General features: G+C 40.3%; 1 protein-coding gene across 1 annotated transcript in view; it reads left to right on the top strand.

Moving 5' to 3' along the window:
• POU6F2 (POU class 6 homeobox 2) overlaps nucleotides 1-27,325 on the top strand; it is a gene marked incomplete at both ends in the record, with an annotated part of 314,808 nt that overhangs the window by 197,833 nt on the left and 89,650 nt on the right. The window contains one exon of the mRNA XM_082306980.1: nucleotides 19,963-20,294. Within this exon, the coding sequence (XP_082163106.1) occupies nucleotides 19,963-20,294 (332 nt within the window). The remainder of the gene's footprint in view (nucleotides 1-19,962; nucleotides 20,295-27,325) is intronic.

Genomic DNA, 27,325 nt, shown 5'->3' with positions numbered 1-27,325 from the left:
AAGAAGAAAGAGGCAAAGTATATTATGGGTGAACCAACTGACTTTCAGCAAGCATGAAGGCTCATGTACTGTCTTCTCTCCCTCACTAAAAAATTAGCATTTGTTATTGGGTTTCACATAATTAACAAATGTTCCTCAGCTAATTGAGGGGAGCAAAGCTGAGTGGCAATTACAAAGCTGAAACTTTGGGCTTCACCACACCTGGAAGTCGTGCTTGACAATCTGCATCACTTCCAGACTATTGAAGAAAGCAGCTGCCTGTGTTACACAGTGGCTTCTCAGTGCTCTCTGCTCCCACCTGAGCCACAGAGAAGGACTCGCTGCCTCCTCAGCTAATTGCTGGGCTAGATGTGACCAAAAAACTGCGCTGTGTAATTCCTAAGAGCTGTGGGTAGTAGAGAAGGCTGTAGCTTTTCTGGAGAAAGCGTGGCAGTTTGGCAACAGCCTGCTATGAATTAGTGTTCATTTGAAGAAGTAAAACGTGTTTATGGTGGCAGTTCTCAGCACAGTGTCATGGTTCTGTTGTACTGTTTAGCTAAATGTCATCTATTAATATTTTAGTGAACAAGGCCCCATGCAAAACCCAGCTGGGATCTCATAATCAGTCATTTTACGTAACAAAAAAGACTCTCCTAGACAGTGCCCAACTCTGTTTTCTGATTACTTTTATCCATGCACTTGGCCTGATCTCACAGTTCTGCTTCCCACATCAGTAATGTACAGTCACTCCAGGTTTTAAACTGATACACTGCAGCACACATGCAGAAGGATGTCCACACTGTAACATGGCTCGAAAAGCAGTGTCAAACACAGTGCTATAAGCAAAATTATTTGAATGACAAGCCCTGTATTCAAATTGTAATTGTTGCCATCGTCATCCGATCTCAAAGTTGAAAAGTCAAATTTTGTTGCCACTGGAAATTTGGAGTAAAGAAAAGCATCCTGAAGGAAAACTTAGTTTTGCCATAAGAATGGTTTTTCTCTTCACTTCCCTTCACTTTGCTTCTTTTCTCTTGTTCAAATTCCCTCTAATTTCATCTTCTATAAGAGTTGGTCAAAACTGAGTTGTTTTGGCTAACATTTTGGAAGCACATCGTATTTTGTATGCCCTGAAAACCCAGTCAAGTCAAAAAATATCAGTATTTCCCAAAATTGGTCTGTTCTAAACTCCACCATTCCTGTCAAATGTCACAGCAGAGCCAGGTACTCTCAAGTTTTGGATTAACTAAATACTGTCACCTTGTGAACCTCTTGTCTCTATTTTAAATAATTCTGTGATCCACTACTCTGTGAGCTGAATTCTGTACATTTTTAATGGGTATTATCTTCCACCTGTGGTTGGAAGCAAACAGAGACTAGCTTGTGTTCCTGCAGCAGCCAGGCCTTGAAATAGCTCTCCCAAGTCGTAGGTGGATAGTCCACTAAGTATTTTGAAACCAGAACCTTTTCTTTTTGTTTTGAGTTGTCGTTTATTTTGATCTTATCTTCACAGTTAAAACTGATTTGTTTTCACAAAACGTTTTGAATTTCCTGTCTGAGATGCTGTTCATGCAGATAGTTTCACTGAAGTCACCACGTTTGCTTGTGCAGGGAAATGAGACTAGTGTGAAGTGTTATTACATACAGATTTAGCACAGGATTTCAGGATATTTTTGCCCGACAGTGGTTATAAATATTTTAAAAGGTCATTTTTCTAGCTAAAAGGAGGTATTATGTCAATTAGTCAACATACTTAAATCACCCTGTGCAGCAATGTGTTTAATGAAAATTAATTTAGTAAATCCTCTCATTCTGTCACCGAAGGGTTCCTGATCCTGTTCCTCTAAACACAGAGGCAGTCCTCGTATGGATAGGCTTTAGACGAGGTTTAATTATTTGTGTAATTTACCCTTAGATCCCTTTGTGAAGAGCACTCAATAAACACAAGAGTATTGCCTTTACATAAATGCACAAGAGGATAATTGCACCTAAACTTACCTTTGACTCAAAATGGTTTTATTTGAGGAAGCATCTTTTGGGTCACCAACTGCTAGCTTGAAATGGCATCCCATTTCAGGCCAGCTGAAACTTCACCATGTAGGTGTAATTTAACTTCAATTAATTTAGACATGTAGTTCTTTTTAAGGGAATTATTGGCTATGTTTTTATCTGAATCAGGCACATATAAATCATATTCATAGTAAATCGATGGATAATTTCAGCATTAGCATTATTCCTGTCGTGCACAGCTTGTAATTATAACAAAAAGTTATTTTTTTTCCTCATAAATGACTTCAAAATATTGTACCGTGTTGGTTTTTTAAGGATTCCATATGAGGTGCACGGATTTAACCATGATTCAATTACATCGCTGTGTGGGCTTTGGACCTGCTATGATTTAATTACATTTTTGTTCATTCAGACGTTTATACTGCATGTATGTTTTCAAATCATTCTCACTGTAGCGGCAATTTTCCAACTTCTCTGGGCGAGAAAACGATCTTTAAAATTGTCCTCGCTCTGTAGTACTTAAGAAAGGGAAGAAGTACATGAAGAAGAACCTCAAAGATGAAGGCCAGGCTTGAAGCACAGTTTCATTAATACTGGATGGCAGGAAAGGAGCCAAGTCCCAGATAATGAGGAAGGAGTTGCAATTTTTTTTAAAGCTATCTGGTGACAGGGAAAACAAAAATGACATTCAGCTGACGAATGAGCGGAGTTTGACCTAGCCTTTTGACCCTTGACAATCAATCTTACCTGCTGCTTCATAAAGAATTATAGCTGTGCCACTCACATTTGACTCTGGATTTTTACTATTCTCTGATACTTTCTTTCTCTCTTTCTCTCTTTCTTTCTCTCTCTCTTTCTTTCTTTTCTTTCTTTCTTTCTTTCTTTCTTTCTTTCTTTCTTTCTTTCTTTCTTTCTTTCTCTTTCTTTCTTTTCTTTCTTTCTCTCTCTCTTTCTTTCTTTTCTTTCTTTCTTTCTTTCTCTTTCTTTCTTTCTTTCTTTCTTTCTTTCTTTCTTTCTTTCTTTCTCCCTCCCTCCCTCCCTCCCTCCCTCCCTCCCTCCCTCCCTCCTTCCCTCCCTCCCTCCCTCCCTTCTTCCCTTCTTCCCTTCTTCCCTTCTTCCTTTTATTGCATATGTAGTCCAAGAAGAATAAACGTGCATGTTGCATGCAAGACCACACAAAACAGAAAGTAGTCTTGAGAAAGAGAGAGAAAAAGGATGGAGGAAAGGGACACTTGGGGCAGGGTGGGGTTAAAAGAAATACAGTGATAAAACAGCTTATACATGCAATTCATAAATGCCTGTGATATCTTTGGGGCTTTGGAGGGTGACATAAATAAACAGCAGCTTGGCACCCTCCTCCTAAGTGCCCAGCGCGCAGTGCAGCGTCCCTGGCACAGGGAGCTGTGTGGAGCAGCTGCTGGTGGAGCCTAAGGCTCAGCAGGGCTGTTTTTGAAGGTAATGCCTGGACTGTGCAAGGCAGAACAGATTGGGTCTGCCTGAAAACACACAGCAGGCTTCTAATGTGGTCTTATGTAATGTAGAAAAGAAAATAATGGAATTGTTAAATATAAGCTGCCTTTGCTTAATAAGAGCGACACCACAGTAAAGGTGAAATACGATCCCATACAGGAGCTATGAGAAAGCCAGCACGAAACCAGAATTTTCAGGCTTTTTATGGTGCTTTGCTTTGTTTTGTTTTTTACTGTTTTATTTCAAGTTTTATTGCTGTGTACACTATTAAGAGTTTGCATGCCCTCATTATTGGAAAGGACAGTAAGTCTAGACAGCAGACGTCTGCTGTGTTATCTATTAAGGGTGGCAAAACAAGTACCGAGCACGGTGTTAGTTGCACAACTGAAGCAAAGAGAAAATCAGATCCGCAAGACAAAAAGCTCTTAGAACTAAGTAAGTAAAGGCCACATTTTCCTCTTGGTTTCAGAAGTGTAAATTCACTGACACTGCTCTCATTGCTCTGTGAAACACAGAGAAGAGTTTGTCCTACTGTCCTCATCAACCGTGTTGCTTTGTATATTTTTATTTGCAGCATTTTTACTTTGAGATATTAAAGGTAAGGCTAGTCAGCAAGTGCATCTGTAACGTAGTTCACTAGCTGCAAGAGGTGACCATTTGGAGGTTTTAAGCTTTTAAGGACAAGAGGTTTTCTGAGGGAAAAGGAGGGGTCTATGAGGGCTTTTTTTTTTTTTTTCCTTCAGTACCAGTGATTACTGCGAAGGTACCAGTCTCATAGACAAAGGAAATAATGATTGGTCCTTTTTTTAAATTGCATATTGTAAAATTTTAAAGGTACATCCTTGGAACACATTTACATGAGTGAACACTTAAAACTGTAGCAGCTGATGGACAAACCTTCTGTGGTTTTTATGGTGTAAACACATTTTTGCCTTGCCATGTATAAGGAAGAGATGACTCTGCCTTGATTCATCTTGTGCCTTTTTAGATTGGGAAGAAAGGGATACAAAATATGGACAGGACAAGTCACAGGCCTGCCTTTCTCTTGAATTTTCATGATCATGAGTGGCCATAGCCAGCTGGGCTAGACCTGGTCTCAGCTGCCTTTGCATATTTTGCTCTTCAAAGTAAGTGCTAAGAGGAGTAGCTGTTTTCTCCTATTTTGAGCTGCAATAAGGACAGCTGTTGAGTATACAGCCTGTGTAGGCTTTGTGCTTGGGGAGTACCTCCAAAACACCTCACGTGCCTGCTCTCTCTTCATCTCTCTGACCCTCACTATGTGTTGTCAGTGGGCAGAATGGCTGAATGTTTCCTGCACAGGCTTTGTAACGCATGAAGGTCTTTCTTGCACGTATAAATGTCACACCTATATGTGAACATCATATGACCCACTCAGATTTCGTGGCTAATTACTATTATTACCTGTAATATATTCAGAAACAAACCCAAGGAAGCTTTAGCGTCACTGGTCCTGAGAGCCTGGGAATAATTTTGCAATGGGTTAGGAAGAGGGAAAGAAGGGGCTGTTGAACAAGAGAGGGAGAGGAGTTTCCATTTCCCATTTGTTCTTCTGTAATTTGGGAGGCAGCAATCATTGGTGCAGGAAGGAAGGAGGCTCACACAATGGTTCAAATTTCATAAGCATAATAAAAGTCTGGGCACAAAGCAGTGCAGTCTTATTAGCAGAGGAAGTGAGGTCAGTAGTCTTCAGCCTCTTAACAAGACGACAGAATTTATGAAGCATCAGAGCAGCAGGATGTGGTTACCTGCAGTCTATTCACATAACAAGCCCACCGGGGTCCTATAGTTATCGCCCTTGAATTTGTTTTCCTTTCTTCATTTTCGTTTGTCATTCTCCTGTTTCTTTGGCCTAGCTTACTGCGCTGGAGGTGTCACTTTATTACCTGTGGTGTCTTGTTGGTGAAATTTTCTTGTGGATTTTTTTATTGTTATTATCATTAGCTAGTTTGGTTTAGCTGGCTCCATCAGTGTGTCTCTGATGACAGAGGTGCTCACAGTGGTGTGCAATGAACTCTAAGTACTAGTCTTTCAGGAAGTGTGGGATTGTTTTTCATTCTGAGGTCTCCTTTAAACCCAGTGTGAGACAAGTGCCTAAAATGTGCCTGAGCTGAGAGTTCATCTTAAAAGACATCCTTATTATTGGAGATCTCAAAAAGTCTTATGAGCTGCTGGGAATAAAAGCGTTACCCAGACATTATCAAAAAGTAGGAAAAAAGAAGATAAATGGGTGCTTTTAAACCATCTATCTCTCATTAACACAATGTAGGAGGTAGCTCTGTAACAATCTTTTCCATGCGGAAATAAAACTTCATGTATCTTTGCCCCTCTTCATTTTGAGGATCTTGGCGCACATCGCTGTACTTCACTCATTTAGCTTCCCGTGGTGAGGGAAGTGAAGTTTATTATCCCTCCTTTTCTTTTATAGAGCAGGAAAGTGAGGCAGGGAGACTAACTGCTGTGCCCAAGGTGGTGCAGGTACAGTCGGTTCAGGAATAGGAAGTGGATTCCCAGGCGCTGATCTTCATCCATAAGGCAATCAGTCCTAACTCCCTGTTTCTGATCTGACTTGTTCTGTCATACAGGATCTTTTTTTCTTTTTTTCCCTCTAATTAGGAAAACTGTGCTTTGCATCTTGGAAGCACAGCATCCAGGTGGGAATAGTATTTGTCAGTGCAGCGTATTTAATTATTTATAACTACTTTCTTTGTCTAATGGTTTGATTGTTATTTATTTTATTTTCCACTAGAAGGTTTGATCACTTAAACAGCCTGAAATCAAACATTTGGCAGTGTTTACAAATTATGAAAATGGTTTCTGATTAAAGTGTTCCACAGGGAGATTAAAGTTTCAGATCAGTACATAAGCCAAGGGCACTCTTCTGAATCTCAGCAGAGAGCGCTGCTCTGTGGCATGTGCTCTGTATTCATACCCAAGCTGGCACAAGGCACAGGCGGTGACTCGCACGTTTTCCCCATGGTCTTCCTGGGGCTGTTTCTTTACAGTGCTCTTATGGCAGGGGGCAAACCAAGCCCTCTCAGCCAAGTGAGATGCAGGTCTGCCAGGCACCCATCAGAGAGTACCTGACAAAAAGGTCACTCCCAGTTGCGGCTGAAAGAAGTGACAGAATCATGCAGGGATCTAAAGCTTATCTATTTTGTGAGTATACTGTGATCAAATCTGAAAATCATCGCAGCATCAGTTAAATCAGCAATGCTTCTAGCACTATGATTGCAAGAAGTTAGACGTCATTTCACTGTGCAAGATAATTAACGGCTATTAGCATTAATTTATTGAAGAATCCTGCTGCTTTAAAAAAAATTAGATGGAAATTATTTGTGGTTTTGTCTGTATGGGTCCGTGGACCAGTGTTGATTCACAGACATCAGAGGCCTTATGATCTTGGCTTCCCCTCTTAATTTCCCAGTGCAAAACATTAAAGCATAAGATGCTTTCCTGGCGTTAGTTTCTTTATGAATTGGAAATCCATGTGATCCATAATCCAAATACACAAAATGGCCAGCAGTATATGCTGCAAACCTCCTAATGAAATGTGTTGCACTGGATGATTGCTTAAAGAACACTTGCCTTCAGTTATGGGTCTTATCTTTGTAGGTGTTTTTCTGAGGCAGTTCTTATCAGCTGTAATGATTGGGTAGCTATTGGCAAAAGAATATCCCTAAAAATTCCTGAAAAAATAAAGGCAGCAAGTTACACAACTGCTTTTGCCCAGTCGCATGAATAAGGCTTTCTGACAATAACGTTTAGTCAAATTTGCATTTGCTTCAGTCCCCTGTTCAAAGGTGAGGATTGCTGGACTGCCATCATAGTTCCATAAGCTATAAAGAAGTAAATCTCTACAGCTGGTAGGAAAAAGAGGCTGTTGAGATGATATCTGCTCGAAGTGGGGGCTCTGCATTGGAAGAACAGCAGTTGAACTACTGGAGATGATGGCCATAGGAATTGCCCTCCCCTGCAGAATGCTGGACGACCCCTGTAGTGCTGGTCTTTCCAGGTAGTCTTTAGACAAGCATGAGTCCAAAAATTGCCTTTTTTGGAAGACTGTGGGAGAGGGGGAAAGAAAAGACTCTTGTTATGGTCACGTGATGCTGGACCTGGCTCTGTCTCAAGGATGGAGATGAAAGCATAGCTTGCCCCATGCTCTCTGGAGCTTGGATGGAAAATCAAAGGGAACCATATTAATTTCGGCTTCATGGAAAACACACAGTAGAAAAAACATACATAGTTGGCAAATGGAAAAGTTTTAAATTGATGATGGAAGAAACATTCATTTCCAAGCTTCTAAGCAAGCTATTAAAATCAACAGAGTAAAGACAAAATACCTGGCACTGAAAATGAAAGGAACAGTTTTTTGCATCTACTTAGTTAAAACTTGGCAAAATGAATCTGAAGTAGTGGTTTCAGATTTCCGTGTGCACTAACTGTGCCAAATTTTCTTCTCAGGGTTGCCATGATAGAGTGTTCATCCCACTTGAGAAGCATTTTTTCCTCTAACTTTTTTAATCAGAAGTCAATTTAAGCAAAAAACTAGATCTTGTATCAGCACTGACATGTGTTTCTCTGTTTTGTACTGTTGAATGGTCTAGGCTTTTCGTTTAAATACACTATTTTGGAACAAGCTCATCTCCATTCAATTAACATTGGAGTTACCGTAGTAAATCTAGTAACGGTGTTTGCCCAGTATTTATGTAGTATTTTTCACCTGCGCCTCACTGGGCTTCCTCAGGAGGATGAGAAATCCACTAATTTCACAAGTAAGAAAATTTGTGAACAGTAAATTCTCTCCCCTTGCCCTCCCCCTCCCAGCCAAACATCATTATCTGTGGCTATACATTAGCAACCAACTGCACACGATGACCAATGTTTTCATTATCTTCAAAATTGTCTTAATTCTTTACAGTTAAAAGTTACCTTTTGCATTATTTTATGGAAAGGTTGTATACAACAGAAGAAAAATTTAAGAGAAAATTATAATGGTTCTATGGAAACTTCACACCATCTAGTTATATCACTGCCAGTATGTTTCTATAGGATGAATACAATATACCTATTAGGATACATTCTCTTTTGAATTTTCTGTATTTTTAGAGCAAGTTCTGCAGGATTCTATTACAATTCTCAAAAGGATAACATTAACAGCAGGTCTGTTTAATATTTGTAATAGCCTTAGTGTATTGGTAAACACTTCTTGTGCATGTGCATTAACACATTGTGGAATTTGTTTAAAAGACTGAGGAACCTGAAGATGACAAAAAATGAGAAAAATGTTTTGTAGCATCATTCAGATTTGGTATAACTAAACACATGCAGCTGATGAGACCTAAACACTTATTTAAAATGATATTTCATTATCCTGAATATTAAAAAAATTAAGGGAATGTTGCCTTAGGGAAGGCAAAGACTAGCTTCCTGTGAGGTTTTTTGAGAATTACTGGTTAGCAATGAAATTCTGCTTTTCTTCTATTATCTGGTCTGGAAAAGCAAGTATTTTCATTGATAAGGGTCATAAGGTACTAGTTACTGCATCAAAAGGGCAACAACATTCTGTTCTGACTGAATATGTGGTCAGAAATAGTGAATGATTTTTAAGTAGTTTTTTGGCCAATTGTAAGTTCATCCTTTGGATTTTGTTCACTTTCTATAACTGGGGACTCCTGCACCATGTAAGTAAATAAATTATTTAAGTGAAAGTTCGTGTATTAATTGCTGTGTATATCTTTAAGTTAAAAACAATTAACCTTGAAGAAGCAGCTTAAGCATGGGGGTTCCTGATGAGCTTTTGAAAGCCATGAAGTGGATAGTGGATTGACTGGGCAGAGCAATGCAGCTGCTTTTCTCGACTCCGCAGCCCTTCTGTTCAGCTGTGGATGGAGCTTCATCCTAACACAGAAGTGTGACGGACTTTACAGCCCGTGAATGAGGAGTGCCTATAAAATCTTCTCCCTAAGTCTCCCACCCAAATTTTCTACTGATGAGCAGTTTATCTATGTGAATAACCAGGTTGTTTATTTCAACAGTGAGCAGGAAATTTAGGTAGGTGGAAGCACATGAGCACTCAAAGAGCAGCTAATTCACTGTTGCTGTGCGAAGGTGATAGACACCAAGCACAGCCAAGCTAGGATTAGCACCTGAAGCAGCACCATGTTTGGCTGATGAGCTATAGGGACAGGAGAGAAATCTGATATTTAGCCTCCCTCATTTTACTGCAAATTAAAAATGAGCAGTCAGTCCATTCGCAGCAGATGACCAGCTGCAGAGTCCAGAACTGCTGCTCACCTACTGTTTAACTTTGGTTTTAATCTTTCTGCAAGTAAAATAAACAAACTAGAAAGAGGTATATAGGCAGATTGCCTTAAACCGACCTGTAGTTAGCTGAAAGCTTACAAAAATAAAACAGCTACTAATACTGTGGTATATTTTGAAATGCGCACAACTAAATGCAACCATTCTTATCTATGCACAGCAAATAATAAAAATCATGTAAGATTCTTAAAGACAGCAAAATAGAGCTACTGTGAGTCAACAGCAGGAAAACATAATGTCCCTTGCTAGGGGTACATACATTCAGGAATGGCTTGTGGTGTGACAGATTACCGAATTAGAGTTAGCTTCCCAGATCTTCTACAATTTCTCATGTGGAGGGAGTTGCATAGTCTCTCTGCATTGATCCCTTACCTGAAGAAAGACACCTCCATCTTCTGTCATATATTGAGGTTACAGCACCTACCACAGCACCTCCTCACCAACCCAGTGACCTATGCTCGAGATTGCTCCTGTACCACAGCTATTAAGCAATATCTCGTGTCACTTAGAGAGTTTTTTAGTCCATTTTTATTCCTCAGTGACTGATGAAGAATGCTATGTTCAACATGGTACTGCGCATGTGTCCCAGCTGGTGAGGAATGGCCTTCAGTCCCTGGGAGCTGCATAGGGACTGAAAGCATTACAGCCCTTGCAAGATCAGGCCACGTGTTTTGTTTTGTTCTGTTTCCCACCTTTTTCACCCTGTTGCTACCATTTTTAATTTTCATGGCTTGGTAAAAACAGGAGAAGTTCAAGGCTATATTGAGGATAATGGGGTCCGTTGTTGGAAACATAGAATCGTTTAGGTTGGAAAAGCCTGTTAAGATCATCAAGTCCAACCATAAACCTAACACTGCCAAGTCCACCACTAAACCATGTCTCTAGGCACCATGTCAACATGTCTTTTAAATACCTCCAAGGATGGTGGCTCAACCACTTCCCTGGGCAGCCTGTTCCAATGCTTGACAACTCTTTCAGTGAAGAAGTTTTTCCTAATATCCAATCTAAACCTCCCCTGGTGCAACTTGAGGCTGTTTCCTCTCGTCCTATTGCTTGTTACCTGGGAGAAGAGACTGACCCCCACCTCACTACAGGCTCCTTCCAGGTAGTTGCAGAGAGTGATAAGGTAGTTCCCTGGATCCTCCTTCTGGCCCTTCTTGTGGATGGGCGTCACATTTGCTAACCTCCAGTCCTGTAGGACCTTCCCGGTTAGCCAGGACTGCTAATAAATGATAGAAAATGGCTTGGTGAGCACTTCCGCCAGCTCCCTCAGTACCCTTGGGTGGATCCCAGCCCCATAGACTTGTGTGTGTCCAAGTGGTGTAACAGGTCGCTTTCCCCTCGGATTATAGGGGCTTCATTCTGCTCCCTGTCCCTGTCTTCCAGCTGAGGGGGCTGGGTACCCTGAGAACAACTGGGGTTGTCTGACTATTGAAGACTGAGGCAAAGAAGGCATTAAGTACCTCAGCCTATTCCTCATCCTTTGCCACTATCTTTCCCCCCACATCCAGGAAAGGATGGAGATTCTTCTTAGCCGTCCTTTTGTTGCTGATGTATTCATAGAAATATTTTTTATTGTCTTTTATGGCAGTAGCCAGATTTAATTCTAGTTGGGCTTTGGCCCTTCTAATTTTCTCCCTGCCTAACCTCACAACGTCTTTGTAGTCCTCCTGAGTTGCCGGTCCCTTCTTCCAAAGATCATAAGCTCTCTTTTTTTTTTCCTGTGTTCCAGCCAAAGCTCTCTGTTTAGCCAGGCCAGTCTTCTTGTTAACAAGGTTGAAGCCTAAGTCACTGCTCCAGCAAAGCATTTGTGTGCACGGCCTTGCAGCAAGGTAGAACTGACACTTTTGCACCTGGTTCTCATACTTGCGGTTGTAGTTTTATTGATTGTAAAGGAATGGGCTGGGCTGCATTTTTTCCCCTTTCTCCTTATAGCGTACATATTGCTGTTTTCTGAGTCATTACATGGCCTGTTTTCACTGCTGTTCAGCTAACTTTTCTAGCTGGAATTTGGACACTGGGAGCAGAATTTGCAGCTGTTTGAATCTTGGAGTTCTTAACAGACAACAGAGTTGTCTCAGGTCTACCAGCTTTCAGAATAGACTGGAAGTGGAAAATGATAGAAACACAGATATAATGAGAGTCTAAGAGATGAAATCAGCCAGTCATACCAAGCCACCTGGTGGGCACAGTACCTTCTGCTACTTCCCTTGGTTGAGGCTGGGGGAAAGTGACATTGTCCTTTGTCCTTCTCAGGACGCTTCCACAAGCTCAGCATCAAGGCCAACCTTTTAAACCACAAACACTTTGATCCACTATTCAATTGTATTGGTTAAAAAAACCCCAAACATACACATGCACAAAAAACTCAGTACATTTCACTTACAGTAACTTCACTTTTAGTTAGGGAAACATGACTCACTTCAAAGACTCTTTGAACAGACTTCTAATAATTCATGATCTTCAAAGAACCATTGCTGAAGGTACACATGGATAAATATTTCTCTGTTGGAAGATCTATTTGCCATAAACAATTATAGAAGACACAACTGCAGTTCTGTTATCTGAAAGAATGCAAAATCACCCTTTGAAGCCACCAGGCAGTTCAGCCAGTTCCTCTTGACAAGACTTTGCCCCAAAGTCTCACATAGCCACCTTGCCAGCAGAAATGGCAGGGCACCTGGTGGACTGGGGACCCGTGGCGCTCTCAACTGCAGGACAGCATTCTGTGTGACCTCTTCCAAAGCTCCTGGGACCGTATGTCGTTGCGCTGCTTTTTCTACAAGCATTGGTAGTTCGAGGCATGTCAAACACATAGTCTGCATAAGTGCCATGGAAATTATGGTTCCCGTCAATATTAGAGCATTTGAAAGAGACAAGGAGGGAAAAAAATAAGCTGCAGTTCCTGTTATTAAAGGTTGTGTGTGCAGAGAGCGCCCAGCCTTTGTCTGCTGTCCATTATGAGTCATGGTCATTGTTCTCTGAGTCAGCAGACTGTTGTTTCAAACTTAATTTCTTTGTGTCATTCATCTGTTCCCTGTCACATCCCTTCGGCTGTGAAATCTTATATTGGGCTCTGTTGGCCTTTAGATGGTCATTTTTTCTCTGTCAATTAGTTTCTTTCAACGGAGTCCTGCAGATTTTTTCCCAAGAAATGGGAGGTTATCTTAAATTCTGGTCCATAGGAACGTTCTTATGGGCTCGGTATGATTGGGAAATCCAATCTGTAGGAATACCATGCCACTCAGTTTGATTTTCCATTCCAATGCTCTTCTGTTCTTAGACAATCTGGGACCAGTCCTGCTCTCTGTAACTAGAAAACTGCTTTTATCTGGCATAAAGACTTGATGTTAAGACTCCTGCCCCCTGATCTCTGAGAGGGTCATGTTTTCACAAAAAAAGAAAAAAACAAAACAAACAAAAAAAAAAAACGGCTGGTAAAATTAGGAGTTGACCGGATCTAGATATTGCTTGCTTAACACCCAGCCTTTGGCATTCAAACACTTACATTGCCCTCAGACTATGTTATGGTGGGTTTTTAATTGCCTGTCTTTGCATGAGAGTCCCAAGACGACTCCCTGATTGATCCCCTGTGTCTTGATGATACCCTGACTCCAGTTAATGTTTCAGCCATCTGTACAATATGAGGCCTAAGGTCCCATTTGAGCTGAGGAAGCAAATGGCTTATTAAAGTCTAATTTCTCCAGCTTGTTCTTGCCTTTGGGCATTTTAAATAGGTTAATGCAATTTTTACAATACACTCAGGGAACTTTACTCACAGAGTGTTGTCATAAACTAGAGGAAAATAGCCCCTAGATTATCTCAGAATGGGAAGTATTCCAAATATACTTGCCCTGATACTTAGTCAAGCTCTCTACCTAGAACAACAACTTTTTCTTCTTTTTTTTTTTTTTTTTCCTTAAGATTTTAGTGGATTATTGTACATTTTAAGGTTTGGTAAGGAAAAAAAATGTCAGATTTATTTAATGCAGTGGATCATTTTTCAGGGAAGTTCCAGTATTCATCAAAATGTGGAGACACCACAGGCACCATATAAATTATGATGGTTTTCTTCTTAATACTTCCTTTTTATTGCCTATATTCTTTAAAGTGAATTTAGTGCTCATGAAAGATGCTGGATATGACAACAGGAGAAAGTGAAACCCCCTGTTTATCTGCAGAATTGGTACAGAGGAGCATTGGCAATGCAAGTTTCTCCCCATAACCCCATCTGCGTTCTGCAGCTGTAACCTTGAGGGGTCACCTTTAGGAAGGAGAAGATGACCTGGTCCCCTTACTCTTCCTATCCTTAGCCTCTCTGCTGAAAGTGCAAATAAAGATGTCAATTGATGCCATCCAAGGCCATAGTCCTTATGATCTTCCTAATAGGTATTTGGGAGACCATCAATTTAGAACCTTGACTGTGTGGCAGACTGCTTCCAGTGCAGGCTCTCTGTGGGTATCTCTGTGTGGGTACATCTTCTATACATCTAATACATCTTCTGTAAGGTAGAAAACACTCAAAAGCACCATTAAAGTGCAATGACTTTTGTTCCCTGTATTGACCTAGACTGGATTTGAACCAGTGATTTAGAAAGAATATGCTCTGTATCCCATTACTAATCTCTTCAGCCACAAGTCCAACCCTTCCTTTTTTTTTTCATAAAGAGGATGCTAACATATTTAAAATAACTCACATTTTGCTCTTAAAAAGAAAATTCAAGCATATGCAAAAAATTGGGTATTTGACTAACCTATCCCTCATTACCCAGGAGGGAGAGAGTGTAAACACAGGCTTGCATTAGACTATTCAGCGTGTGCATTTGATCTTTAGAAATCCGTTTCAAAGAAAAGAAAGGCATATACCTCATTAGAAGAGAAGCAACAGGGTGGAAAAAAAAGCAGGCCATGTCAATTCAAACACAAGCCCAGATGCTTAAGTTAGTTACACTTTTCAGTTTAAGGCAATGCAAATCCATTTTCCATTACTGGGGAAGTGGAAAAAGGCATTAGGCCCTTGAAATGGCAAGAGCCAAGTTCTGTGCTCAGTCAAATAGGAAAAGGTTTAATGTATGATTTTCTCCTTTTTAGTCCATTGTACCAAGGCACCGAAGAACATCTATGCAATTATGTAAATAGGAGGCTAGAGCAGCACAATAGTTTGTAGGCTAAAATTGCGTCTTATTCCTCCTACCCCTTCTTCCTCTTTACACGGAAACAAACATGAACAAAACATTAATAAAATAAATCAGACATTATGTGAAGCTTATCCACAAGAGCAGATTCTAGATACAAATTGAATCCCTGAGCATTAATTTGATCTTCTGCCAAGCGCTGTAGAGGTCTTAAGAATCTGAGTTTATATTGTGAATGAGAGGTGAAAAAAGAGTTAGAATTTTTACGTTGTTTTCATTATATAAACATTTGTGGGCTTATGTATGTTCCTTGCTTTTTGGAGAAATGTGATTAAACTTTCAAATGTATTTGAAATATAACCAGAGCCATTCCCATACTTACGCAATAATACGTTAGCCAGAGGCAGCAGGCAGTTGATACTACTTTCAGTGAATACAACCAGGATTGGGATTTGAAGACAGACCCTTTTCAGTTTTCCAACTAAAAAAATGATTCATTCTCCCACTTATGGACCTGACTGCTGCTTTCAGCGTGGTTGCATCAGAGGTGAATTTTTCCCATTGTACCACTCTGCTTGACAGAGAGGCATTTTAGCTTCATTTCAGTTTCCTGTGTAGGTAACCAGCAGAGGAACAGACGCAAAGAAAACATGAAAAGACAACATTTTATGTAAATATTGTAAATGCATAGCAGCATTGTGCCTAAGGTATTCCCCAAAGGAAGTCAAGGAGTGTTCCTTAGATCATAAGTTTCTCTAAGTCCTTAAAGTAGTCTGAGGTCTGTGACAAGTATAGAAATAGGTGACCTAGGAGATCAGAAAGTTTGCTTTCAGTGCCTCTTGGCCATCCATTTGCACCACTTAACTCCTTATCTCTTATTCTAATGTAAATGATTTGATACTGTGGCTAAGCATAATCCGCTTGAAGTAGGATCATAAAACATGGCACGATCCCTTGGGAAGTCTGCCATGGAACTGTAGCAACCAAGAAATTACAGTTAAAACTTAAGTTTGAAAACCCCTCATGCCATTGTTTCTTTGTAGGTATAAGTTCTTCTTACAAGCTTCTTGGATACCTGGTATATATTCAACATGTGTGTTTGTTGAGGAAAGTTGAAATGTCACACAGAGTTTGTGGATTTTCCTCACACTTTTTCATAGCTTGAATACATTTTTAGTTAATTATCTCCCTTTTAAAGTGATGTACTTTATGTTGTCTTTTTTTAACCATAGAAAGAACTTTTTTGCAATTTTTCGCAAGCTTTTTTAATTCTTGACTGCAATTCTGAAAGAAAGTAGGCACTTCTCACTTAAATATGTCAAAGTTTTACCCAGCTGTTAGGCAGTAAGTCATAAAAAGATTCCTGTGAGGTAGGTAGTGCATGTTATCTTTTATACATGCAGACATAGCACTATTGTACCACCTGAAATTCCATCAGGCTCCAAGCTCTGCAGAAAGTGACAAATGCTAGACAGGTAGACAATTTATAATGGATGAGGTATGCAAGCAAGCTCTGGGAGTTGGATTGGATTTGATTACAAACAATAATATGACACAATCCCTGCTGTGGATGGTACACATGTTGTGAGCGGCAGTGCAATCAGGCAGCATGAACATGGGTCTGCAGGCATGATCCGGCGCCCTAAACCCACCTTTGCAGTACACCTACACTGTGGTTTTGGGAAATCCTTGTCTGATCTAACAGTTCTTCCAATTCCCTGTCCGTTTGTTTAGCAACAGCATGTTAAACAATCATACCTCACTAAGCCACTTCAATACAATTTATAGCTCAGCAGGATAGCAGGCTTTGGAGAGGCTTTTTAAAGGAATTATATGAAAAGACAGAAGTTATTTGAATAATTTTGTGCAGTTCCTGGCAATGAACTTGGAAACTTTTCCATGAAGTAGCTTTTCTCCATCAACAAAACTTTCCCCAAGGGCCCACCTTCCACCCCAGCAAGAATGAGTGCACTTCCAGTACAAAAGTGAATGGTAGAGATATTGATATTCCTGCATTGGCCAACATTCAAGTATTGAGCAGTACTGAATGCAAAGCTTTTGTGCTCCTAGATGGGGAAGGAAAATGTCTCCATGTCAAGCCATCATCTGAGAGTGCTGGGCATGCCCGCAGAATTTACAAACTTGATGTTTTCCAAGTCAACTTCAGACCCTCTTCATTCATCAGACAACTCAGGTTGCCTGAGTCATTGTACCTGCTCACATTGTCAGTGCACAGAAGTATGTTGGTGGTGGCCACTCAACATCGGTTACATTAGCAGCTCAGTAGGACCTGAACCTCCAAAATTTTAGGTATAAAAAAAAGCTCTTGAGGCATTTTTTCCCCTTTTTCTTCCCTCTGGATTCTGTCCCTTGTTTTATGTATTGACAGAAGAAAGAATGTGCAAATCAAAATGTCCATTAAACAGACTATTGGTCTTGTGGAGAATGGAAGTTTAATGAAGATTTAATTTTTAAGAATGTAATTCAACAGCTGGTCAAAGGCATGACTTGTTAATGAAACTGAGCCCTACACCATTAGGGTGACTGTTCTAGCAAGTAAATCCCAACATGTGCAACAATATGATCTTTCTTTCTTAAGCAGATTCATACATTTAGTAAAACCGCATTTCAGTAAGTGTGGATTTTTGTCCAGTGGTAAACAAACAGATCAGTACTATTTCTGTATATCCATATCTGTGCTTTAGACTCTGTAATTTTGCAAGGCTACTTATATCACTGTTTGGCAATGTTTCAATGAAAGCATCCTGAAAGAAAATCTTATGCTCTGTGGTGAACACGAATACTAATAATTTTTAAATATTAGTCTTCTGATTGCTCTGAGCTACATGCAAACACACAAAATAATAAACTTTTTGCAAAGTAATGTAACCACCCCTTCATTTTTTTGTAGAGTTCTTCATGAAACTTCATTTATTTTATACTTTGGGCTTCTTTACTGTTCTCCTTGTGTCTTGTATGTCAGCATTTTAAGAAGTCCAGGCAGTGGTGCTTTTGTCTTTAGTGTTATATCAACAGATATTTTTTGCATACCATAAGTTCAATCATAAGATCATTGAAAAAAATTTAGTGCTGCCCTGTTTTTGCACGTTCATGTTATTGGAATCACAGTGATCCCTCCATCCTATGTTACCTCATGTTATCTCTGATTGATACTTTCAGCATTCTTTTAATTATTGGCCATATTTTCCAAATTCTAGCTGAAAGGCGTAACTCAAGGAGCCAAACATGTTCTGTGCTTCAAAAATGTTTCAGTAGATGGCTTCCCCTCCACCTCAAATGCTTTTGTCTGTCCCCTTCTACATGACCCAGTGCCCTACATACCACATATGGCATTCTGACAAATCCATTCTTCCAAGCCATGGCCTTTAAGAGTGCCCTGTGGGAGCAAAAGGGTTTGGGGACCACTGCAGTACAAAAAAAGGCTGCTGTATCTAGTTTGCTATAGAGAAAGTTTTGTCTCATCCTGTCCAGTTGTGCACATCATTCCTCTCTATGAGCTGTGTGCATTACAAGTTATGCTTCTGTGGGGCGTCACTGCATTAATTTCTGTATCGGAGTCTGTGGAAGCAGTAAGGGCATGTTGTGTTTGAAGTCTTGGTTCTGGTTATCAATGGTTTATCCAGACTGCTAAGCTATCACAGGTGAGGAAATGGCCTGCACAAGATAAAGAGCTGGTCTAGATTAGTTTTTTCCTCATAGGAATGGGAAGGGTCTTTCCACCTCTGTGTATGTACCTACAGATAGAATTGGTGAATGGTACTACTTGCTATCTGAAGTGCTTCACGCTAGGGTTAATATGTCTATGCAGTTGCTTTCTTGTATACACACCTTCTCCATTCTTTATTCTCATATGCCTTAGATTATATTTCCACTTACTACTGTCTTGGCTTTGGGGCATTCATGTACGAGTTCTGATTGTGGAATTGGTGGGAGCGTACCCTTACTTTTCCAGGCTGATTCCTTTTGCATGAGATACCATGCATGTTTTTAATCTGATGGCCACTCTGTTTTATGTTGAAACACAAAACTTCCATCAGAAACTTTCCTGATGGAAATATATCGGTATTACCAGTCCTCCTTCTCTTCATTATTCAGGTTTTTTGTTGAAGTCACATACACATGACTATAATTCTTGTAAAGGCATATTTGTAGTTTGATTCCCGCCTCTGGTGGAAGAAAATTGAGAGCAGCTCTGAGTATAGCAATGGATTGACCAACAGCTCTTCCTACCAATCCTTTTACTTTTCCTTCATACAGCCTTTTCTGGCTTACCCATTCTGCCTCATCTTTCTCCCTTTTCTTTTCTTTTTTCATTTGCTTATTCCAGTTTATGGCTCATTGATTTCATAAGTCATATCAAGACCTCAGGTTCATCCCTAGGGCATAGACATCTGGAAAGCTGAAATAAGGATGTCGACATGAAAAGAAAGTGGAGATGACTTGGCTTTATCTGTCAATCCATGAATAACTTGGTGAACAGAGCTTCTGGCCGTGAAATCTGAATACCATTTTAGAAATAAAATTTTAGAAATAAAAAATTTGATTCACACCCAGTTTACTTTGGCTCCTCCTCTAAATAACAGCACTAGTTCATGTTATGAGTTTTTGCTATGCTATGTACAATGATATCCTGTTGGCCTCTTCTCTAGGCAGGCAAAATTCCCATTGGCTTCACTGGTAAGCTTGTCTGAGCAGAGACTGATGGTCAGCACTGAGGCCCATCCTATAGGCAGAGCTGTAGCCCTTCTAAAGGTTTGCTTTCATTGCCTCCAGTAATGTCCAACTCTTACCACAGAACTGCCCTGGCAGGACCACAGGCTATTATTGATGGGAACGTGTTCATTAATTTCCTGCCACAACCTGAAGTCTGAGGTCAGCTGACCTCAGTGGGCAGTGTGCCCCACAATGTAACAGAACCAGAATTTAATCCAGAATGTCTTAATATATTAACATAGTAGATATTACTGAAACCTACATAACTCCCTTTCCTCTCTTCAATTCACAGCTACCTCATCCCTGAACTCCCAGCTTCAACAGCTTCAGCATCTTCAGCAGCTCCAGCATCAACAGCAGCAGCAGCAGCAAGGTCAGCAGCAGCAACAGCAGCAGCAAAGCCAGCAGCAGCAGCAAGGTCAGCAGACGCAGACTCCACAGCCACCCCAGCAGACCCAGCAGCCACAGACACAGCCGTCAGCGCCACCGCAGCAGAACCAAACACAGTCCCAGAGCCAGAGCCAACCGCCTCCTGCCCCACAGTCCTCCAGCTCCCCTCAGAAACCCAGCCAGTCACCAGGACATGGCCTTCCATCTCCTCTTACTTCGCCAAATCCATTGCAGGTAGGACACTAAGTACAAACCTCTAACGGTCTAACAACAGAAAGTGCATACTCTCCCACTGCAAGGGGAAATCAAGTGAAGGTTACACCTTCTGACCACACAGGCTAAGAAATTCCACTTCTTATTAATACTTAGAGGCATGCAGCTTAGAACAGCTAAAAGGCCTGATAAGCCAGAAAAGCATAACTAATGATGGTCCTAGTCTGCTTCTTTCTGAAGAGTAAACACCTTTTGCTCTTAAAGTCTGTATCATAAAACCCATAGAAAACTACCTGATTTTTTCCACGGATTCAGTATGTGATCTTCGCAAACGGCGTTTACCCAGCAGTCACCTTTTATGGTAACTTATGAGGACAGCAGAGTTAGCTGTTCATTAGCAGATGATCCTGACTGTCCCTAAAAGAAATAGAGCTTGTGCTGATGGACATGTGTAAGGGATGGATGGGTTATCCTTCCTCTTGAAATCATAGTCCTAACGTTTATCCTAAGGATCAAATACTTCTGTTCAGAGTCTCAGTATAGACTCCAAAGCTAAGAATGCCAGTAAATGTCTTTCCTAGATGCTCACTCCAATGACATAGATGTTTTTTAACAGACCAACAGCTATGGCACCCACACTGATGCTGGACTCTGCCTGTCTTGGAATTCCCAGGCAGAAACAGGAGACTTCTGATCCAATGGTCCTAATTTCTTATACTTGGGTGTTCTCACACTACATGTGTCACGCTCTATTCACATCCTGCAAGAATAGCTTTGACTGTACCCACAAGTATGATTCTGAATAAACACCAGGGTAGTCTGTGAAGTGAGCAGAGTCTCTTTCACTGGGCAGTGGAACTGCACTTAGAAAACAGCAAAATCTCAATTCACTTTATTCTCTAAATTTTGAGACCCCACTTTAAAGCTTTTATTCACACTGATGGATTCAGCTCCATTTTCTGCAGAAATTAAACTGCATTAGCTTAATAATTAAAAAATCCTTTTTCAAACAATTAAGGGAATTGGTTTACAAGAAGCTGTGTTTGCCATGTGGCCAGTTAAACCTGCATTAATCTGAGCTTCAACTAAATTGCATCAAATCTGATTTTTAATGGTTTAGATAATAGACTTAAAAGTCCACAAGAGAGGTGTCGTTGTTTCCTGCGTTTTTTCTTATAGTAGAGCATAATGTTTCTAGAGCTTTTTCTGTGTATTGTCTTAAGGGCTACTTAGGCACCCCTTAATGCCCAGTCTATCATGGTAGTGAGTGCTTTGGGACTCTTTAGTATGCAGATTATTGACATACAGAGACAGGAATATTTCCAGAGGAGCTTCTGTTACATTTTATTGTCTTGGTGCAGCTGTAATGTATGCACACTAACTGTATACACTATATGTTGCTAAAATTGCCTGCTAAACATTTTGCTTCAAAAGGCATTCAGTTTTCCAAACAAAGCAAATGCACACATAAATTAGAGATCGGGTAGGGAGGAAGTGGGATTATCTCAGTGAACACACCTCAAGAGGGTTGTACTAACACTGAATCTGAAGTCTTAGCTCTCGTATAGCCTCTGGTCCCAATCTAAATCTCAACTGAATCTGAGTACTTCCAGTCTCATCTGTGACCTACAGGTACAGGCCAGTAGAAGCACTTTCTACTGTTAGCTCTCCAGGGTCACATCTCACTTGCAGAAGTACAATAAAAGTAAAACCAATAACTCCTTGCATGGGAGGTGCCAATGTCAATGTTTTCATGGAGATACTTTGGCACATTGCCCTCTTTAGCATGCTTATCCTCACAACTACCCTTCTGAGCGCAGTCTGGATGTGGAAGACTCAACAGAAGTGGAAGGAGGGAACCAAGTACCCTGAGGTGGTTTTAGTTCAAATGCTATCCCCTAAACCTTTTAGGAACTGGGATTAGAGTTAATGAAAGACACCAGCGTGAGAGGTCTGGCATTCCCACTGGGCTGAGCTCAGCCAGTACCACTAAGCCAGCTGCGTGACTGGGACACTTTCAGAACAACAGTCAAAGAATTAGAAGTCATTAGCTGTCAGCTCTGGCTCAGAATTAGAGAGTTACTAATAAATTGGGGAATAAGTATTTTTAATGTTCTTTCCTCTCTGATCCTTGCCATTTAAGTAGCCATGAAAACCCAAAGTTTGTTCACAGATACAAATACGCCATGTGCTGACATCCAGAAGAGAAGCCAGAATTCAGCACAGTACTTCAGGCCTCAGCTTAGCGATGTGTGTAGGGCCATTAATTTGGCCTTCTAGCCATTTCTACAGCATTTCTACAGCAAGCATAATACTTCTTAAGCTTCCCTAAGAAATACTTAAGAACTTGAAACATGCTCTGTCATATTGCTGAGAATGGTGAGACTCTTTAACATGCAAATAAGTGACACTCAGAAATATTGCCAGAGGAACTGCTGTTGCACTTTATATATGGTTGAAGGATGTGTTCAGGTACTTTTCTAAAGCAGAGCAGTGGTAAGATCTCCTCCATGAAATTTGTCATTCCATTCTAAATCCTGCAGAGAAAAGCTGTTTTACCCCCATACATCTAGCTTGAGGACTGGATCTGAAATTATTTTCTTCTGCACAAACATTAAAAAAAAAAAAAGAAAAAAGAAAAAAAAGAAAAAAGGAGGGAGCACATGTTTGCCAGCAGTTCATATACCCAGTTCATAATAGCTGCTTAGAATGTGGATTTTTTTAATGTCTAATGCTTTAACTTAAAAATCGACCTAGAACAAAATTCAGAGATATTATGGCCTCTAAGGTAATGTTCTTTATGAACTAGAATGAAATGGGTTTTGTTTGAAGAATATTAAGGGAATAAAGATCAACTAAGTTAAAGTTTGACAGCTTAAATTTCATTTCTGAATTCTTGATTTTTTCATGTGGGCTTTATCCTCTTACATTATTCAGGATCTGTCTGAAAGATATTAGTTTAGAACAATACAACCTCAAAAAATTGTCATGGAAAGTCAGTAATTCAGGAGGATGATTGTGTTTGTTTCAAAAAACTCTGAAGGATAACAGCAATTACATCTCAAAATGTACAGATGCTGTCATGTCCTTCAGAAGGCAAATTAAATGAAAGTGACTTGCTTAGGTATACCTGGGTGAGGTACTTTTGCTAGCTGATCAGAAATTAATAATACCGGTGCAGCGTACACCAGCTAAAAGTCTCAGAATGATTCTTGTCAGATTGTTCTGTAATACTCTGTTCTAATTTTATCACTATTCTTTACTCTGTTCAGTGGGCTGGATTGTAGTTACAAAACTATTATTTTTAGGAAGTCTTTTAATGATTGTGTAGAAAGATGAAAAACTTCACTTTAGGTTCCAGGGCCTGGATTCTGTGCTGACATTAGTGATGATACTCTAGATTAACACTGGTAAAAGCAAAACACTGCAGAACCAGGGTCATCACTGGCTTGCAAAAGACAACAAACCAGAGGAGAATTCTCCAAAGCAGAGCTGTATTTCAGGAGGTGGTAGGTCAGGTAGATGATGGAAGACTTTCATCCCTTCATTTTAAAATGGTGAAATTCCTCATATAGATAATCATAGTCTGATTTTTACTTTAATTGTGTCAGTTGATTGAGACAAAGGAATCCAGAGGTGAAAGACAACCTAGCTCACGTTGTAAACTGGGGACTTCGAAACCTTTACTTCTGGGAAAATACACTTCTCCAGATATGCTTCTCCTGCGAATGTTTAATGTTATTACATTGCAAACTATACAGGTTCTTGAACGGTCAGCATGTTGCAACTTCAAAGCATAGTTAGCACCTCTTACAGAGTTTCCATTCAATTAAATTTCTGGAGCCATAAGATCTTGATTATATGCTGTATAAAATCAGATGAGGCAAGTACTAAGTAGCCAATTATTCTGCTTGACTACCAGGATAACGCACTTTATATCAGCAATATATATTTAACTGGCTCCAAATGGGGGTTAGCTTCTGGTGCTGACGCTCACTGTATGTTTTAGCGGTATGGATAAGACGAACGTACCCACAGCCAGATCTACAAAGGGAGAGCTGCACTATAGAAATAGAAGAATTCCCAATGATTTCTACTGCTCTGTTCATGTGTGAATAGGAACAGGCAAACAGGAAATCCCCCAGGGATTGCCCCACTGTAAAATTATTCTGGCCGTTTTCAGAACTCTTTCCTAAAGCGCCTTTTTGTCATAGAAGCCTACCTACAATAACCGGAGCTGATGGAAGATGATGAGTGAGAAAAAAATAATAATAAAAGGAGGGAAGAAGGGAGGCGAGGAGATGACAACAGCAGAAAAATCTTCCAAGTAATAGCAAACTCTAGGATAGCAAAACCAGAACCTCCTTCAGATTAAATTTTCATGCTAATCTTAAATAATGTATTTGGAACCTCAACACTTTTATAACAAAGGAGAAAAGAAAAGCAGAAAGGCTGAAACACTCAGCTGTAAATGAGGGAGAATGTGTACACAGATGCCTGAGGCTCCAACATTCACAAAAACCAAACCGCCCCTTCCCTTCCCCCCCAACCTCATTCACTGGTTAGCTTCTCATTAAGGAAAAATCTACTTTAAAGAAATCTCAGTGTTTACTGACACTTTCAGAAATTTACATATATTTAAGGTACAGAAGAAACAACAAAGTCTCTGTTGGTTTGAGGAAGGCAACTGGGATAAGTTTGCAAGGACTATAGTCATGGGCTGTCTTTATGTCTGTATTCGCATCCAAGACCTACTGTATTTTTCTCGTGCTTATTGAATCCTGAGATCCTTGATCAAGATTATGAGACCAGTAATCCCACTGAGGGTTTTTTTTGTTTTGCTAAAATTATCTAGTCATCTTCTTGTATATGATACTGTGCAATGTATGACTGTCTGAATCTGTTCCCAAGTTACTTGGTAATCAGTTTGACAGAGAAATATTTTATAAATGGTGAGTAAATGCAGTGCTTTGAATCCATTTTCCAAAATTTCCTGATTTTTGGTATCAATAGGGAGTGAGATATTGCACATCGCAAGGCAACAGGTGATACAGACATGTACAGCGGACATTTATTCAGGAAGGTTCATGCCCATCACCTGCTTAGAGTGAGCCTATTGAAGTGCTGATCTTAGGTGGATTTCCAGGAGGTACTGGCAAGACCTACATCTCAGCTCTAAACTAATAGCATGGAAACTCCCCTGCAGTCAGCTAAATTGAGTTGAGCTTGGTGAACTGTTGAGAATATTTTGCATATTTCATGCCCTGCTCATTTCAAACAGGTCCAGAAAGATTTTTTTTGTTTTACTGACAGTTTTGGATTTCTGAGTATTCTTACAGTATTTTAATGATTTTTGTGGTTAGATAAAGGGGATTTCATGAGTGGAAGAGGCAAGTACTTGTGTAAAAATTTCCACTAGCTAGAAAGTCATGGTCATACTGATGCACCACACACACACATGCTTATTACCCATTGCAAATGCTGCTGTGATTCAGGTCCCCTCCTTTTGTTTTTATGCTCTTCCTTTTGCCACTGCAGTAGTTCTGTGAACCACACGGCCATTACTGTTCACAAACTTGAACCTTGCTTGAGAAATTGTTGGCTTTGAGTTTCAGTGCCTCCAGGGCCTCCTTTCTTCTTCTCTTCTCACCTCTCCTGGGCACTTCCACAACCCTCTTCATCCCTTCTAGGTCTGCCACTGGCTAGGCCACTCTGATAGGGCAACACGGTGGTTTGTCCTACCTGGACACTCAGGTGTCTCTGCACTGTGTTGTACCATGCTCCCGGGCCCCGGTACACAGTGCGGAGACGTGCAAGCTGGTTTCCTGGCACAGCTAGCTGGTTTGAGCGCTGCTACTCTTCGTGTCTACCTGGAGGATGCATGGGCGTCATTTCCAGAGAAAGGCTAGTTTCAGTTATGTGTCAGACTGCACCCATCCACAGGACTGAGTAGAGTTTCGGATCTTCTGCTCAGCTGTCCTCCTTCTCCCAGAAGCTCACTGCTTTTTTGGGTCTTTGAGGCACTGGGACTTCACACTGTAAAGCCGTTGAACGCTGCATTTAAACAGAGCAAAGAGATGTTTAAGGGTTCTCAAAGAGACTTCATAAGCAAGTCTCTTCGTTCCCTGAGGAAACCTCTTAGTTGGAGCACCGGCTGCCTGGTCCATCCAAATATACTCTGCAGGTGTTGCTATTTTCAGAAGCACAAAGAGTACTGGTGTCTGACTCACATTTAAAGCAAAGGAAATTAATCTTCGAGCAAAACAACTGGCATTATTAGTACCCAAGGGGCAGAAGCTGAGGCTAATATAGGAAACCATTTGCTAGAGAATTCTCTGAAGGAGAGGAAAGTGGAGCTGTTTGCCCAGCAAGCTCTGGCTTCTGAAATGGGAGCTTTTAATAAACTCCCTAAAGCAACTGAAGTATTTAATAAATGGGGAAATAAATAAATAATATCCTCCCAGGACAGATTTGGGAAAGGATCCATATCCCATAAGGTCTTCTGTTTCCAAAGCCTCTCTAGGCAGAGGAGGACCCTTGGGGATCATAGGGACAGAAAAAATTGATGCAGCCCCTCAGATACTCTTTTAAATCCAGTGGATCTGTTTTGCTAGCATTCATTTCCTTTAATTTTTCTTTTCACTCATATTTCCAAAAATTTTTAGGGAAGTAGAAAATAACCCAAAGCATTAATTTATTTTCCCCTATTTTTCATACCCCTCACCTCTTTGTAATAAAGTGAGAAAAAAAAGAAAAAAAAAGCGAGTCATCGCAGGTTTCTAGTTCTGTGAGAAAAAAAATTCTTCTACTTGGAAGCAAGTGGACCAAGTGAATACAGGGAACGCAGTGGGCTTGTTGAATCTGACTGAGGAGCAATATTCTGGAAGTGGTATAGCCCCAATGTTATATCATTCAAGGCTCCTTGTACAAATAAGCACCTGAAAGAGGTTGCTCAGCTTCTAGGTACTGCCTCAAAAAAAAGAAAAAAAAAAAGAAAAAAAAAAAAAAGTGCCACTCTAGACTGTGTTTTAAAGTTTAAAATTAAGTCTTTT

Source organism: Platalea leucorodia (assembly GCF_965183815.1).
Source record: "Platalea leucorodia genome assembly, chromosome: 1".
NCBI lineage: Eukaryota > Metazoa > Chordata > Aves > Pelecaniformes > Threskiornithidae > Platalea > Platalea leucorodia.
This window is presented reverse-complemented; position numbering and strand designations above follow the sequence as displayed.